The 15,340-nt window shown below is 36.2% G+C and overlaps 5 protein-coding genes across 5 annotated transcripts; 1 reads left to right on the top strand and 4 right to left on the bottom strand.

Moving 5' to 3' along the window:
• Positions 1 to 614: 614 nt before the first annotated feature.
• On the bottom strand, positions 615 to 2,202 carry LOC9311813 (protein NRT1/ PTR FAMILY 2.1). Its single transcript, XM_021026342.1, is given in 4 exon segments — positions 615 to 1,018; positions 1,020 to 1,249; positions 1,252 to 1,658; positions 1,718 to 2,202. Coding segments are annotated over 4 exon segments (1,293 nt in total). The 5' UTR covers positions 2,200 to 2,202; the 3' UTR covers positions 615 to 844.
• A 388-nt stretch (positions 2,203 to 2,590) lies between these two features.
• LOC110228599 lies at positions 2,591 to 3,983 on the bottom strand. Its single transcript, XM_021026343.1, has 2 exons — positions 3,346 to 3,983; positions 2,591 to 3,255 (listed from the first exon to the last, which is right to left on the bottom strand). The coding sequence occupies exons 1-2, from the start codon at positions 3,631 to 3,633 to the stop codon at positions 2,602 to 2,604; spliced, it is 942 nt and encodes a 313-aa protein (XP_020882002.1). The 5' UTR covers positions 3,634 to 3,983; the 3' UTR covers positions 2,591 to 2,601.
• A 2,177-nt stretch (positions 3,984 to 6,160) lies between these two features.
• LOC9311812 (protein NRT1/ PTR FAMILY 2.5) lies at positions 6,161 to 8,367 on the bottom strand. Its single transcript, XM_002875698.2, has 4 exons — positions 8,010 to 8,367; positions 7,699 to 7,916; positions 7,082 to 7,623; positions 6,161 to 7,011 (listed from the first exon to the last, which is right to left on the bottom strand). Exons 1-4 carry the CDS (start codon positions 8,101 to 8,103, stop codon positions 6,336 to 6,338), a joined length of 1,530 nt encoding a protein of 509 aa, XP_002875744.1. The 5' UTR covers positions 8,104 to 8,367; the 3' UTR covers positions 6,161 to 6,335.
• Positions 8,368 to 10,906: 2,539 nt separating this feature from the next.
• Positions 10,907 to 13,165, bottom strand: LOC9313498 (putative protein NRT1/ PTR FAMILY 2.2). The gene is made up of 4 exons (XM_021024075.1): positions 12,939 to 13,165; positions 12,625 to 12,842; positions 12,014 to 12,552; positions 10,907 to 11,940 (listed from the first exon to the last, which is right to left on the bottom strand). The coding sequence occupies exons 1-4, from the start codon at positions 13,030 to 13,032 to the stop codon at positions 11,136 to 11,138; spliced, it is 1,656 nt and encodes a 551-aa protein (XP_020879734.1). The 5' UTR covers positions 13,033 to 13,165; the 3' UTR covers positions 10,907 to 11,135.
• Positions 13,166 to 14,588: 1,423 nt separating this feature from the next.
• LOC9313497 lies at positions 14,589 to 15,280 on the top strand. Its single transcript, XM_021024076.1, has 2 exons — positions 14,589 to 14,700; positions 14,796 to 15,280. Exons 1-2 carry the CDS (start codon positions 14,680 to 14,682, stop codon positions 15,111 to 15,113), a joined length of 339 nt encoding a protein of 112 aa, XP_020879735.1. The 5' UTR covers positions 14,589 to 14,679; the 3' UTR covers positions 15,114 to 15,280.
• The last annotated feature ends 60 nt before the right edge of the window (positions 15,281 to 15,340 follow it).

Raw genomic sequence — 15,340 nt, 5'->3', positions numbered from 1 at the left:
TTAAGGTTTCCAAGGCTGCTGGAAACAAGAGAAAACGAGGACACCGAAGAAGAGTTACAGTCACCACGAGATAAGCAAAGCAGAGGGGAAAGGAAACCAAAACGTCTCGCCAGAGATCGAGTCGCCGGCGAAGAAAAACCACCGGAGAAGAAAGCAATTACGGCGAGTCAACAACCAACAGAGGTTCCACAGCGAGCGAAGCTTTCGACATGCATTTGGACGGAAGATTAAGACTATCGGAGAATCGACGGCGACTTCAAACAACGACTCGACGGCGACCAAGGATTTCTAGGGTTTTTTTGGGAGAGAAATCGTGGAGTTTGAAGAGAAGAGAAGAGTGAATGTCGTCGTTTTGGTTTCTCTACAATAAAGGGGCAAAAATTGATTTATTGATTAATATTAGTTTAATTTCTTTTTTTTTTTGTTTTAATTAAATTATAATGGCATGATTGTTATTAATGTTAATCAAGAAGGTTAATTAGACTTTCTACTTAAAATATGGGTTAGTCTAGTAATCCAAATCAAATGGGTGTCATTTAAGTTATTTTTCCTAAATTATGAGTCATTCTAGGTAAATCTCAGTAAATATAACTCGTTAAATGATTAAGTTTAACCTTTAAGGGCTTTAGAGTAGTCTTTGTTGCTCTTGTGGTGGCTAACTTTAATTTGTTTATCTGAAATTAATAGATTATAAGTTGCTCAGTCATAATCCACGATTCCAAATTTTTATCTGAAATTATATAACCTTGATGGTCAAACACTAGAGTTCACAGGTGCAAATAAGATATTATTCCAGACATGGAGACATTAAATGTAGAGAAACTGAAACAAAACATGTTGTGTCTTAGGTTGTAACATCTTTAGGATCTTGTCTGTTATCATCTTGGAAATTTCTGTATGTGTAACACCAATAGCAGAAAAGAAAATAGCCAAGGTTTAGAACGCCTCCAATGACCAAAACCCAGTAGACGTTGTCCACTCTCCCATGGTTAATGTCGTCTGGTAACAACGTGGTGGTCCCTCTGTATCAGGTTGATTAGAGCTATACTTAAATAGAAGGAGATTCCAATCGCCACCGAGGTCACACAGGTTGCTGTGTTCCTTTGAGACTCAGGGAACTCTCCATAGAACACTGCTACATTCGCCATATAATGGAAGGCATCGCCAATTCCAACTATCACGAGAGGAGGAAAGAGCCACAAAACTGACATTAGATGCTCATTTTCAACTGTTTTTAGTCTTTTTGCTTGGCAGAGATTATCATGCTCAGGATGTTGAAAACTTGGCCTATACCGACTTGTTGAAGCGGTGTTAGCTGTTTATGGGTTATCTTCTGATACATGGGATACATAGTCCAGTTATTGAGCACAAGAAAGACGCATGATGAGATGAGTACTATTACTTGCAGTGACCCGGCCGGAACTTTGAATCTAGAGCCGAGTCCTCGGTCTGTTACCAGAGCTTGTAGAACCGTCATGCTTGCTTGAAAACCAATGGAATTTCCAACGAATAGAATTGCTAACCATAGAGGGAGAACTCTGAGAACAGATTTCAAATCTTCTACTTCCTCAACAGAACATAGCCTCCAGATGTTATTAACTGAGCCGTCTTTCTCATTTAAGTCCTCATCAGTCTTCAATGCTGCACGGTTCAAGAACCTGCACATATAAAGCTCTTTCAGTTTATGTTTTAAATGTCATAAAAACACGATATTCACCTGAAGCTCTTGGAAGGCATTCCAACGGAAGTCTTGCCATCTTTTTCTAGCTCCCGGTGATAATCTTCTTCTTTAGAAGATATAACAGCTTTTATTTTCAGTATAGCAGCGACTAAAACGCGGATCAGGCTTGTGAAGGGACTTCCCATTGGTTTGTCATGCTTGTAGAATCTCTTCCCGGAGATAAAAACTATGAAACTGATCAAATTAGCAGCTGCACAAAGACCGAACCCGAGCTTCCAGCTAGCGTTCTCCTGCGTATACACAATTGATGTCGCGCTAATAATTGCGCCTGTATTTACCGTAAAGAAGTACCAGTTGAAGAAGGTTCCTTTGTGTCTAGGTTTATCATATTGGTTTGCACCCGCAGATGCCAAAGCCACCCTTATCCCAGCAGTTCCAGCGGTCACTAGAGCTAAGGCTGCATACAAGATCCGGAGGTGGAGTTTTGATGGGGATTGGCATAGGATTGAACCATCCATAAGAAGTCACTGAAATACCTAAGACCATCTCCAATGGTGCTTCAAATTTCACCTTTTCCTTCATTTTGAAGAATAAAATGAAGAAATCTTCTCCAATGGTGCTTCATTTTCACCTTCAAAATGAAGGAGTGAATAGTGTATCTTCATATTTGAAGGTATACTATTCATATCTTCATATTTTGAAGATGAACTTTTTTATTTACAAAATGATCCTTTAAATTATAACAAGTATTTATTTTATACCAAACAAATTATTTATTTATATTTTATCCAAACAACTTAAAATACAATAACAATATATATTAAATAGAAAAACAAACACATATCCAACATAAAATTTAAAATGCATAATTAATACTAACATTAAATATATAAAAACATACCATATCATATATTAAAAACTTAATAATCTGGTAATTCGTTTCCGGATCTACTAAGATAATTAAAATATTGCCCAAATGAGGTTGATCCAGATGGAGCTTGTTGATTCTGTTTTTCTTCATTTCTTTTTTGTAAAATGCGAGCTTTTTCAGCTTGAACATATGCACGAATCTCTGGATCTTCTATGGAATTCAAGTCTTGAAGTAACATTTTGTTGTCTGCCTTTAGTTCTTTCAAAGCATAATTCTTACTTTGAATCTCCAAATGATGTTGTCTTTGAGCACTTGTCTTCTTTAGCTGCTCCAAAAGTTGTTTATTTCCTTCTTCCAAAGTGTTGATAATAATTGATGTTTGATCATCAATTTTTCTTTTCAGTTTGGATTTTTTTACTCCCATTGGACGTTGAGATGGAGATCCGCCAATGTTGTCATCATCACCATCTAAGTTCAAAGAAAATGAAGACAAACATGGAGATGCTTGTGTAGCGGAATCAGGAGTAGGATTTTCTGACTCTGAAGATATATACCCGAAATTAAGTGGGTTTGATATTTTTCTAGAAGAAGTGTCACCATCTTTAAACTTTTCAAAATTCTTAATAATGTTCCACACATGATCAAATTTCCAACCTCCTTTATATCTTTGATCTTCCATTAGCATCACTTTGGCTTGATTAAACTACAAACAAATTTGAAGAAAAAAATAATTAATAACCAACTGCAAATAAATTTGATAAATCATCTATTAATAATCACAAAAAATACTCACAATATCGTCACTTGAAGCACCACTTGGACGTCTATTCTCACATTGTTTGATGCATGCATGTAATTTTTTTGTTACTTTTTCGATAGTTTGAATTCGGCATTGGATAGATTTTGTTGACCGTTCACTCCACGTTGGATTTTTCTCCTTCTCATAAGCTTCTAGCACACGGGACCAAAGCCGATCGGATGACTGATAGACACCCTTAATTGGATCTTGAGAAATTTCCATATAAATTTGACACAAAAGCCTATCTTCTTCTTGTGTATATCCAGTAGAACGTAGAGGCATTTTTGTAAGTAAAGTAAGAATAAATGTAGTAGAGATAGAAAATTATAGAATGGTTTAATGAGGTGAATGAAAATATAACACCATGATGTTATTTATAGATGTTAATAAAGGCTCCCATATTACTCAATCTCTTATGAGATGATTAGACAATACAATAATAAAGTTATTCAAAGATTCTTACGTTTCTCAATTCATTATGACAAAACTTGAAAATAAAATGACAAAGTGTTTTCAAGATTTGACAAAACAATGATAAAGTGATATAAAGTGTTAGATAAAAAAGTAGACATGATTTTCTTTTTGAATTCTACCATCCATATACTATTAGATTTGACCATACAATGAAAAAAAATTCTAAGGTTGCACGTTATTTAATCTATAACAACAAGAGTAGACAATACAATGACAAAGTGACAAGAGAATCCATTATGACAAAATTTGACAATACAAAACTGATTTTAAAAATTAATATATTTTCACATGTTATCTCTATAAATTCCATCAAAATTCTATGTTACTCATCACAAGCCAATATATACTTATATTTTTCTTATCCTAAATTCTCTCTTTTGAAATGAATTTTAATTTGACAAATATATCCTCTTCCTCATCCTCTTCTAATGATGATGAGAATACGGAGATTCTCCATACTCTTGACCAAGAAGAAGAAGCGATACAATTAACTATCGCTAATAACAACGCGATCATTCAATATCTTCTTAATCAACAAACCAGCCAGGTGATCCATGGTGGCTCAGTTCCCGGACGTTCTTTCATTCACCGTGATCGAGAAAGTGCACACTGGAGATTGTTCAACGATTACTTCTCAGAAAATCCAATTTACAAGGATGCTATGTTCCGCAGAAGATATCGTATGGCCCGTCCTCTATTTCTTCGTATTATTAATGCAGTAGAAGATCATGATAACTACTTTCAACAACGAAGGGATTCAACCGGTAGACTTGGATTATCATCCCTTCAGAAAGTAACAGCGGTATTTCGGATGCTTGCATATGATTTACCAGCGGATGCCACAGATGAGTATATCAAGATTGGAGAATCAACGGCGATTGAAAGCCTGAAAAGATTTTGCCGAGCAGTAGTGGAAATATTTTCAGACCAATACTTACGATCACCAACACCTAATGATGTTTCAAGACTTCTTTACATTGGTGAAAAACGGGGTTTCCCTGGAATGCTAGGCAGCTTAGATTGTATGCACTGGAAGTGGAAAAATTGTCCTACCGGTTGGGCTGGACAATATACAGGTCGCAGTGGATCACCAACAATAATACTTGAGGCCGTGGCAGATTATGATCTTTGGATATGGCATGCATATTTTGGTATGCCAGGCACCAATAATGATATCAATGTGTTGGAGTCTTCCCATCTCTTTTCCAATCTCGCTCAAGGTATTGCTCCTCCTGCTCATTATGTCATTCAAGGAAAAGAATATAATATGGGTTATTATTTGGCTGATGGTATATATCCAAAATGGTCTACCATAGTGCAAACTATTCACGAGCCTATGGGTTCTAAAAAAAAATATTTTGCTACGCAACAAGAAGCGTGTAGAAAAGATGTAGAACGTGCCTTTGGAGTTCTCCAATCACGTTTCGCAATCGTGAAAGGACCAGCTCGTTTTTGGGAGAAAAGCGTAATACATGATATAATGACTACATGTATAATTTTACATAATATGATAATTGAAGATGAGCGTGATCTCGATGCGCCAATTGAAGTTGGAAGAGAAACTCCACCTCCGGATGTTGAAATGGAAAATGATGAAAATACCCGATTCCAAGAATTCCTCGCTCGATTCAGAAAAATAAAGGATAAAGAAGCTCATTTCTCACTTCGGAATGTATTAATTGATCATTTGTGGGAGAAGTATATGTCTACAATTGCATCATAAATATACGTTTTTAATTAATGTTATGTAATGTGATAATAATGTACTTTAAATAAAATTTGTTAGACTATTTGCTTACTATAAAATAAACGGGTTAAAATTCATAAGTTTAGAAAGTAAAGGGTTTTGTTAATAATTAATAATAAAATAGAGATAGAATATACTTAGAATATTCTTTTTGAAGTAGAAAATGAAGGAAACCATTGGAAAAGGCTTGCTTCATTTTTACCTTCAAATTTGGAAAAATTTCAATTTTGAAGATATATTTGAAGGTAACCATTGGAGATAACTTATATTTTTTAGCAACATAGACCAAAATCCAAAACCACTCTTTGATGACTATAACTAAGTCTCGCATAGACAGAAAAAAAAAAAACACACGCGGCGGCTAACCTATTATGAAAGGAAATGTGATCCAGCCACCGCGTTTGCAATCACCAGAGATCTGCGCTTCTGTTTTATCACCAGATACCGAACCAGCCATGGCGAAACAGAGTAAGCTGAGAAATGATTTCAATGAAAATAATGTGTCATTGGTCTTTTTTTATCCATGACAATCAGTTTCTGACAGGTAGTGAATATTAAAAAGACTTGACCAAACCATCGAGAGTCACATGCATCAATCTTCAACAGTTTCATCCACTAGTTATTAATAAACATAATCTTCAATAGTGATCAATCTGTATGATTGGTCCACTGCATGAATTTACACAAACCATCGAGAGTCACATGCATCAATCTTCAACAGTTTCATCCACTAGTTATTAATAAACATAATCTTCAATAGTGATCAATCTGTATGATTGGTCCACTTGGTGGTCCTCTGGATCAGATCGATAATAGCTGTGCATAGATAGAAAGAGATTCCAATCACCACAGAGGTTAATGATGTCGCGGTGTTCCTCAGAGACTCCGGGAATTCTCCATAGAATACTGCAATATTCGCGGGAAAATGAAAGGCCTCGCCTATTCCAACCATCACGAGAGCAGGAACTAGCCATAGCACTGACATAGGACGGCCATTTTCAACTGTTTTCAGCCTCCTTGCTTCCACAATGGCTGATATCGCCATGCTTAGGATGGTCAAAACGTGGCCAATCCCAACTTGTTGAAGCGGTGTCAGTGGTTTGCGGAATAGCTTCTGGTACATGGGATAGATAATCCAGTTGTTGAGCATGATAAAGACACATCCAGAGATGAGTACTATGACTTGCAGAGACCCGGCAGAGACTTTGAAGTGCGGGCCAAGTTCGCGGTCCATGACCAAAGCTTGGAGGACCGTCATACTCATTTGCACTGCCACAGGAGTGCTGAGGAACATGACGGCTGCCCAGAGAGGGACAAGTCGTAGAACGGCTTTGAAATCTTCTACTTCTTGAACAGAGCATAGCCTCCACATGTTATTAATTGAGTCACCGCTCGGGTTTAAATCTTCTTCGGTCTTCAATGCTGCACGGTTCAAGAATCTGCACATGTAAAGCTCTTTTAGTTCTTCTAATTTAACTTTCATGAATCAGGCAAGGTTTCGGTCTTCACCTGAAGCTCTTGGAGGGCATTGTAGTAGAAGTCTTGGCCTCTTTTTTGAGACCATAGTGATGATAGTCTTCGTCTTTTGATGAAATCATAGCCTTTCTTTTCATTGTAGCAGAAACTAAAACGCGTATCAGGCTTGTATATGGACTTCCCAAGGGTTTATCATGCTTGTAGAATCTCTTCCCGGCGATGAAAACGATGAAACTGATCAAATTAGCAGCGGCACAGAGACCAAACCCAAGTTTCCAGCTAGCATTGTCCTGTGTATATACAATTGCTGTCGTGCCAGTAATCGCTCCGGTATATAATGAGAGGAAGAACCAGTTGAAGAAGCGTCCTTGTTCTTTCGGTTTCTTATATTGGTTCGCACCTGCGGCTGCCAAGGTGAACCGCGTCCCAGCTGATCCAACAATTACTAGAGCTAAGGCTGCATACAAGATTCCGAGTTGTAGTTTTGATGGCGATTGGCATAGGATTGAGCCTGTTTCACACGGTCTAGGTATCAAGTAGTCCAAAGATGTGATTAAGGTCAAGAGAGAGACTCCCTGAAAAATGTTTCAAAACTGGTAAGTTTTTTTTATATCAAAACACATAATAGAATTAGTGAGTGCTAAACTTACAGTCAAAGAAATGAAAGTGGAGGCCGAGATGACGGGAATGTTCCCGAAAAAGGAATCGGCTAGGATGGCTGCAACAACAGGCAACATGTTGACAACTCCATTGACAATATTTGAAATCTGAGCAGCAGCGATGTTCTTGATGTTGAATTCCTCGATCAAGAAGACGATCAAGTTCATTCCCCATCCGAAAGAAGTTATGGACATGCCTAACAATGTAACTGCACAACATAAAAATTCACAATTATCAAAATCTCTTTAATTATGTTTTGGTTTTAAAAAACATAAACAAAAAAAGGTTAAAAAACACAAACCGAGCATGAACGGTAAAGTGGTCCAGCCACCACGCTTTCCGCTTGGATCGGTAGAGCGACGCGCTTCTGTGTCACCGGAGTTTGAATCAGCCATGGCAGAGAACAAGAGGAAACAGGAGGTAAATGTAGTTATAATGCAAAGTTGACTTGCGTTTGTGTGTTATAATGCAGTTAGATAAAAGTCTTAAACTATATATAAGCAAGTCCATTACAATAATTTTGTTGGTGCAATGATTTGTTAATGATCTTGTTTGGTCCCGAAAAGACCTAATCAGATTCTGACAGTCCATCTACCGTTGGTGAATGTTATAAAAAACATTAAAATTATTTGACCACTTATTGTTAATAGTAGTATCCAACTACAGAAAAATATAGAAAGAAAACGTTGAATAATACAGAAATGTTTGTGTCAAGATCGTTTGTATTAGCTAATACAGAAATGTTTGTCACAAAAAAACCTGAACTTTTTTCGATGCCGGAAAAAAACCCCAACTAATTTACCGTTGACAAAAAAAACACGAACTATTTTGTTTTTCCAATTTCCTCTCGTCTTCGTTACGAGCGTTAACGCCGTTGTTGACGCCGTTACTATTTTTTGAGAAAGTTCTTGAAAAAAACCCAAGTTATTTAAGTTTGCCAGAAAACTACCCGAATTATTTGTTCGTTGCCAGAAAAATACATAGATCAACATTTTTCTTTTCTTTTCTTTTTGTCTTCCATCAACAATGTAAGATGGTGAGAGCTAATAACTTTTATGTGTTATCTTGAACCTCATAAAAGTTTTCAGTTTTCACTATTACTTAGGACAATTAAATTTAAGAACAAAAATATACAAATAGATTAGTCGATTTTCAAATTTTTAAATTAGATTTGTTTTTGGATCTATTCAGACTTTACAAATTTTAGGACATCATCAACAATGGAACACTAAATTTCATAAGAGCCCCAAAAATCTTGGTAGATCTTCAAAAATTCTCTACATAAATCGCAAAAAAAAATACTCAAATCAAGCAAAATCCACCAAAATTGAAGGTAAAGCTAGCTTAATCAAACCAACTCAACGCTAAAAAAAACGACTAATCTAATTGTGTTTTTTTTTGTTCTAGTTAAAAAATTGGGGAATCAACTAATGTAATTGTGAGTTTTGTTCTAATTGGAAAATTGAAAAATCGATTAATTTAATTGTAGTGAGAATTTGTATGAGGTTCAAGAGAACACATAAATTTATGAGGTCTAACCACCTTACATTGTTAATGAAATAAAAGAAAAAGAGAAAAATCTTGATCTGTGTATTTTTCTGGCAACAAAAAAATAATTCAGGTATTTTGCTGGCAAAATTAAATAACTTAAGTTTTATTAAGGAATTTTTCTAAAAATAGTAACGGCGTCAACGACGGCGTTAACGGCCGTAACGGAGACGAGAGGAAATTGGAAGAAAAAAATAGTTCGTGTTTTTTTTGTCAGGGGTAAATTAGTTGGGGTTTTATTCCGACATCGAAAAAAATTCAGGTTTTATTCTGGCAAATATTAAATAGTTGGGGTTTTTTTTAGGAATTTTCCCTTTCTGTATTTGTAAAACAAAGAGCAGACAAGGAAATAAGTGAAATTCAAGACTCCTAAAATTAGGCATGTCAATCGGGCTAGCCGGGCCCGGCCCGGCCCGAATCCCGCAAAGCCCGCATATGTTTGAGCCCGGTCCGGCCCGGTCCGTAAAAATTCCGAGCCTAGATTTTGAAGCCCGGCCCAGCCCTAACAGGGCTACAGGGCTTTTACGGGCTTTTTTGGGCTTTTCTTTCGAAAAAAATAAACTCTTCTAATCTATAATATCTCTTGAAAAAAAACAAGCTATGTATAAAACGAGTCAAACGAAACTTAAATAACCCACTAAAGCCAATTTAGTTTTAAAAAAGTTTAAAATCAAATAAATAATCTAAATAAATTGTTTAAACCCACACTAAATAAAATATAAAATCAGAACACTTATAGTAAGACACAATTATAAAACTAGGTTTAGGGTTTTTAACTCTATTAAAAAAAATCTTTAAACAAATCTCTTAATTAAACAATAATATTTACAAAAAAAAGTTAAAATCTTTTTTTAAGGGCTTTTCTGGACATATATTTTTAAGCCCGAGCCCGCTGTTTTTCAGGGCTGGGCCGGGCCAGCGTGCGGGCTTTGGCCCTAATTGACATGTCTACCTAAAATGACTAAAACCCAGTAGACATTGTCAACTCTTCCGTGGTTTATGTCATTTGGTAACCACTTGGTGGTTCTCTGGATCATATCAATAAGAGCAGTGCACAGATAGAAAGAGATTCCCATCACCAACGAGGTCAATGAAGTCGCAGTATTCCTCAGGGACTCAGGGAATTCTCCATAGAATATTGCAATACTCGTGGGAAAATGAAAGGCCTCGCCTATCCCAACTATCACGAGAGCAGGAAACAGCCATATCACTGACATGAGACGGCGGCTATTTCCAACTGTTTCAACATTTGTCTATGTTTTGGTTTAGAAAAAAAAAAAAAAATTAAAAAACACAAACCAAGCATGAACGGTAAAGTGATCCAGCCACCACGCTTTCTACTTGGATCGCTAGAGTAATGCGCTTCTTTGTCACTAAAGTCTGAATCAGCCATGGCAGAGAATAAGAGGAAACAGGAGGTACTTTGATTTGTGTTAATGTGTTATATAATGAAGTTAAATAACAACGTTAAACTATATAAGCAAATCCATAACAATTATTATGTTAGGAAGATAACAATCCTAATCAGATTCTGACAATCCATCTCCTAGTGTCGTTTTCCATAGGTGAATGTAATAAACAACTAAAAAAGCAATAGTAGTAACCACACCACTCCACAAAACATCAGAAAAGTATAAGTAGACAAAGAAATTTTGAAAAATTCTATTTAAAGTTTATATACTCACGTTGAATCATTGAGTCAGTTTTGTACGATATACATAGAAAATCCTTGAAATTATGTATCAAAAATACAGAAATGATTTTCTTTTTGTCCAACCAAAAAAAAAAAAAACTAACCAAAATAGATGCTAGAAAGGGTCTTTAGAGATGATCATTACTAGAAAAACAACAAAAACACAAGAACATAACATGTTGTGTCTTAGATTGTAACATCTTTTGGATCTTGTTCCTGATCATCATCTTTCAGGTCTCTATATCTGTAAAACCAAGCGCATACAAGGAAATAGCCGAAATTCAAGACTCCTACAATGACTAAAAGCCAGTAAACGTTGTCAACTCTTCCACGGTTAATATCATTTGGTAACCACTTGGTGGTCTTCTGGATCAGTGTGATCAGAGCTGTGCTCAGGTAGAAGGAGATTCCAATCACCACTGAGGTCAATGAAGTTGCGGTGCTACTCAGAGACTCGGGGAATTCTCTATAGAATAATTCAATATTCGCCGGAAATTGGAAGGTTTCGCCTATTCCTACTATCACAAGGGGAGGAACCAGCCATAGCACTGACATGGTATGGCCATTATTAACTGTTTTCAGCCTCTTTGCTTCGACAACGGCGGATATCGCCATGCTTAAAATGATGAAAACGTGGCCTATACCGACTTTTTGAAGCGGGGTTAATGGCGTATGGGTTAACTTGTGGTACATGGGATAGACAAGGAAATTGTTCATAACAATAACGATGCATGCGGTGATGATTACTATAACTTGGAGGGACCCGGCCGGGATTTTGAAGTGAGAGCCAAGCCCACGGTCTGTGACTAGAGCTTGAAGTATAATCAAGCTTGTTTGCATCACCATGGGAGTACTAACGAAGATGATGGCTAGCAACAGAGGGAGAACTCGGAAAACAGCTTTAAAATCTTCTACTTCTTGAACCGAGCATAGCCTCCAGATGTTATTAACAGAGTCGTCTTCGGTTTTTAATGCTGCACGGTTAAAGAACCTGCACATGTAAAAAGCTCTTATCAGTTCTGTTTTAAGTTTGATGACTGAGGCAATTTTTTTTGTTTTCTTACCTGAAGCTCGTGGAGGGCATTGCAGCAGACGTCTTGCTTTCTCTTCCAAGCCCATGGTGATAGTCTTCTTCTCTGGATGAAATTACAGCCTTCCTTTTTGCTGTAGCAGCGAATACAACACGGATCAGATTGGTGAAGGGGCTTCCCATGGGTTTGTCATGCTTGTAGAATCTCTTCCCAGAGACGAAAACGATGAAACTGATCAGATTAGCGATGGCACAAAGACCAAAACCAAGTTTCCAGCTAGCATTTTCCTGTGTATATACAATTGCTGTTGCGCCAGTAATAGCTCCAGAGTATAGTGTGAGGAAGTACCAGTTGAAGAAGCTTCCTTGTTCTTTAGGTTTCTCATATTGGTTTGCACCCGCGGATGCCAAGGTGAACCGCGTCCCAGCTGATCCAATGATCACTAGAGCTAAGGCTGTATACAAGATCCCGAGCTGGAGTTTTGATGGCGATTGGCATAGAATTGACCCCGTTTGACACGGTGGAGGTCTCAAGTAGTCAAAAGATGTGATCAAGGTCAAGAGAAGGATGCCCTGAAAACGTTTATCAGTTGGTAAACTTTGTGTGTCGCAACACAGAAGAGAATAGTTGAGTCTCAGACTTACAAGCAAAGAAATGAAGGCAGACACCGAGATGACGGGTATGTTTCCGAAGAAAGAATCAGCTAGAATGGCTGCAACAACAGGCAACATGCTCACACATCCATTAACAATATTTGAAATCTGCGTAGCAGCGATGCTCTTGATGTTGAATACATCGATTAGGAAGACGACTAAGTTCATTACCCATCCGAATGAAGCTATGGACAGGCCTAACAACGTAGCTGCGTACCATATAGAGCCTTAGCCTTATAATCACTATTATTAGTCTATGTTTTGTGTTCAGAAACATAAACAAAACACCCATAAAATACACTAACCGATCATGAATGGAAAAGTTTTCCAGCCACCGCGATTGCTGCTTGAATCGCGAGAGGTCTGAACTTCTGAGTCACCAGAGAGTGAACGAGCCATGACAGAGAACAGAGGAAGCTTAGAAGTTACTTCCACTCAGGTAAAAATCCCCGAACACTAAATATGTTGGTTAGTCTTTGTGTCAATTTAGAAAACTTATCAATAGTAGTATCCAATAATCATAAGCAAAACATAAAGAAAGTAAACAAAACTACGTTGATTAGTCTTTGTGTCAATTTCCATAATCTGCAAAAGTATACTGAGAGTGATTTTATCAAGATTCACTCTAAATGTTGTTATGGTCATTTATTAAACAAGATTCACTCTAAATTCACTTTATAGTTTTTTTCTCTCACTTTTTTGTACCTCTTGGCACTCTCATTTATTAAACAAGAATCTCTCTAGTTACACAATTAAAGTTCCATAACTCACAAATCTGTCCAAATCTGCCCATTATCTATACTATTAATTGGGAAGGATTACCTGAAAAATAACCTTACAATCTGTAAATAATTACAAGAGAATGCCATTACAATTAAAGTTTTGATGACAAAATAAAAAAATATGCGGAGGGGTAAAATTGTAATATTCCCGCTGTTGGGATGCGGATCCCGGATCCTACAGCCGGATCCTGTTTTTTTAAATATGGCTGACCCGATTATGTCATTGGGAGATGACTGTTGGGCTTACAATATGTTTAGGCCCATCATGAATCTCCTTTTGATTTTTTAGGAATCTGCAGTAGATATAAGCAAATAAAAACATTAGCCACACAAGTCAAACATTACCATAACTATTTTTCCGGATCAAATATACTACTCTATATTTTGCCTTAACAAACAAATCACATAATTTACACTTCCTAAAATAAAACGCATTTATTTATATTCCATATAATAACAAATCAAGCATATTCTTTACTTATTCTAAAATCGGGAATAATTTAGCAATTAATTTTTTGATTAATTGCACTCAAATCTCGCAAAAATCTTACCATATCAACTCAAACTATTAATGCCAATGTAAAAATATATAGTGTAGACGGTGAATTAAATGCAAAGCTAATTAATCCATATCTCCCTATAATATATTGAAAGATACAGTATTGTAACTTATTAGATAATTATACTACTCTCTAAATTAATTTGACTAATAATTAGACACAAATCTCGCAAAGATCTTTCCATATCAATACAAACTATCAATGCCAATTTAAAAATTATCTCTTTAAATGCAAAACTCAATTATTTGTATTTCTTTATATTGAAAGATATAGAATTCTAACTAATTGTATTTCCATTATTAGTTGGTATTAAAAATCACACAATCTCTTCAATATCCATATTCAGTTCGATATTGATATACCAAACAAGTAAATCGGAAATTATATGCAAATAAATCTCCCTAAATCAAGCATATACCTTTAAGATCCTAATCCCAAATTATATTATACGGCCTATATTCTCTAAAACCTAATAAAACTAAAGGCTCCATACGATTACTATAAATATAGGGACCTGCATTAGAAAGAACTCACCTTTCAAAGCTTTACCATTACCACTTCACTATTTCTGTAAGAAAATGGCAGCTGTTCAAGCATTCACCCCTCTTGCTGACATTAAGCCCTTCAAAACACATTGGAAAATTCAAGTTAAGATTGTGCATTCGTGGACACAATACACTCAATTCACCGGGGAAACAGTTGAAATGGTTCTTGCTGATACAGCTGTAAGTATAAGAACTATCATTTTCAACATATTAAACATTTATCAATCATCAATATTGATGGATGATTAACATGAGTTCTTTTTATCTGTTGCCAGGGTACTTTGATTCATGCTACTGTTAAGAAGCCACAAGTGAGCAAACTGCAAAGGTTCATAGTTTCTGGAGAATGGCGTATTATCGAGCATTTTACGCTAACCAAATCAACAGGAAAGTATCGAGCCACAAAACATGGTTTCAAGATGTCCATGATGGAAAAAACTGTGATAAGTCGCACTCCTGCTGTTTCTGATGACATTTATGTGGATCTGGCAAACTTTCCAGATATTTTGAATGAAGCAGGATTGAGTGAAAACATCTTAATTGGTACTATATCTATCTTACTTTCCATTGTATATTTTCTTTTTCTATTATAATAGGAACTTCTTCATGAAAATATAATTTATTAGTCTCTTATTTTGCAGATGTACTTGGACAGGTAGTTAGTTTCAATGAAATGAAAATTCATGATGTTAACAACAAGATCACAAAGAGACTTGAGTGTGAACTCAGAGACACAAAGTAAGTTTAATCATGAATCTACCTTTTCTATATAATCTTACATACATCTAAACTTAAAACTTTCTCAATATTTTTGTTGTAT

The sequence above is a fragment of the Arabidopsis lyrata genome (assembly GCF_000004255.2).
Source record: "Arabidopsis lyrata subsp. lyrata unplaced genomic scaffold ARALYscaffold_5, whole genome shotgun sequence".
Classification (NCBI taxonomy): domain Eukaryota; kingdom Viridiplantae; phylum Streptophyta; class Magnoliopsida; order Brassicales; family Brassicaceae; genus Arabidopsis; species Arabidopsis lyrata.
This window is presented reverse-complemented; position numbering and strand designations above follow the sequence as displayed.

What these genes read in the sequence shown, in the direction of transcription:
- LOC110228599 (XM_021026343.1), bottom strand. Translation starts at nt 3,633, where the DNA reads ATGCCTCTACGTTCTACTGGATATACACAAGAAGAAGATAGGCTTTTG. An exon ending in GTGCTTCAAGTGACGATATT is followed by an intron (nt 3,256 to 3,345) that starts GTGAGTATTTTT and finishes ATTTGTTTGTAG; the next exon opens with TTTAATCAAGCCAAAGTGAT.
- LOC9311812 (XM_002875698.2), bottom strand. Translation starts at nt 8,103, where the DNA reads ATGGCTGATTCAAACTCCGGTGACACAGAAGCGCGTCGCTCTACCGAT. An exon ending in CACTTTACCGTTCATGCTCG is followed by an intron (nt 7,917 to 8,009) that starts GTTTGTGTTTTT and finishes TATGTTGTGCAG; the next exon opens with TTACATTGTTAGGCATGTCC. An exon ending in CCACTTTCATTTCTTTGACT is followed by an intron (nt 7,624 to 7,698) that starts GTAAGTTTAGCA and finishes AACATTTTTCAG; the next exon opens with GGAGTCTCTCTCTTGACCTT.
- LOC9313498 (XM_021024075.1), bottom strand. Translation starts at nt 13,032, where the DNA reads ATGGCTCGTTCACTCTCTGGTGACTCAGAAGTTCAGACCTCTCGCGAT. An exon ending in AACTTTTCCATTCATGATCG is followed by an intron (nt 12,843 to 12,938) that starts GTTAGTGTATTT and finishes TATGGTACGCAG; the next exon opens with CTACGTTGTTAGGCCTGTCC. An exon ending in ATGCCCTCCACGAGCTTCAG is followed by an intron (nt 11,941 to 12,013) that starts GTAAGAAAACAA and finishes TTACATGTGCAG; the next exon opens with GTTCTTTAACCGTGCAGCAT.
- LOC9313497 (XM_021024076.1), top strand. Translation starts at nt 14,680, where the DNA reads ATGGTTCTTGCTGATACAGCT. An exon ending in TGGTTCTTGCTGATACAGCT is followed by an intron (nt 14,701 to 14,795) that starts GTAAGTATAAGA and finishes ATCTGTTGCCAG; the next exon opens with GGTACTTTGATTCATGCTAC.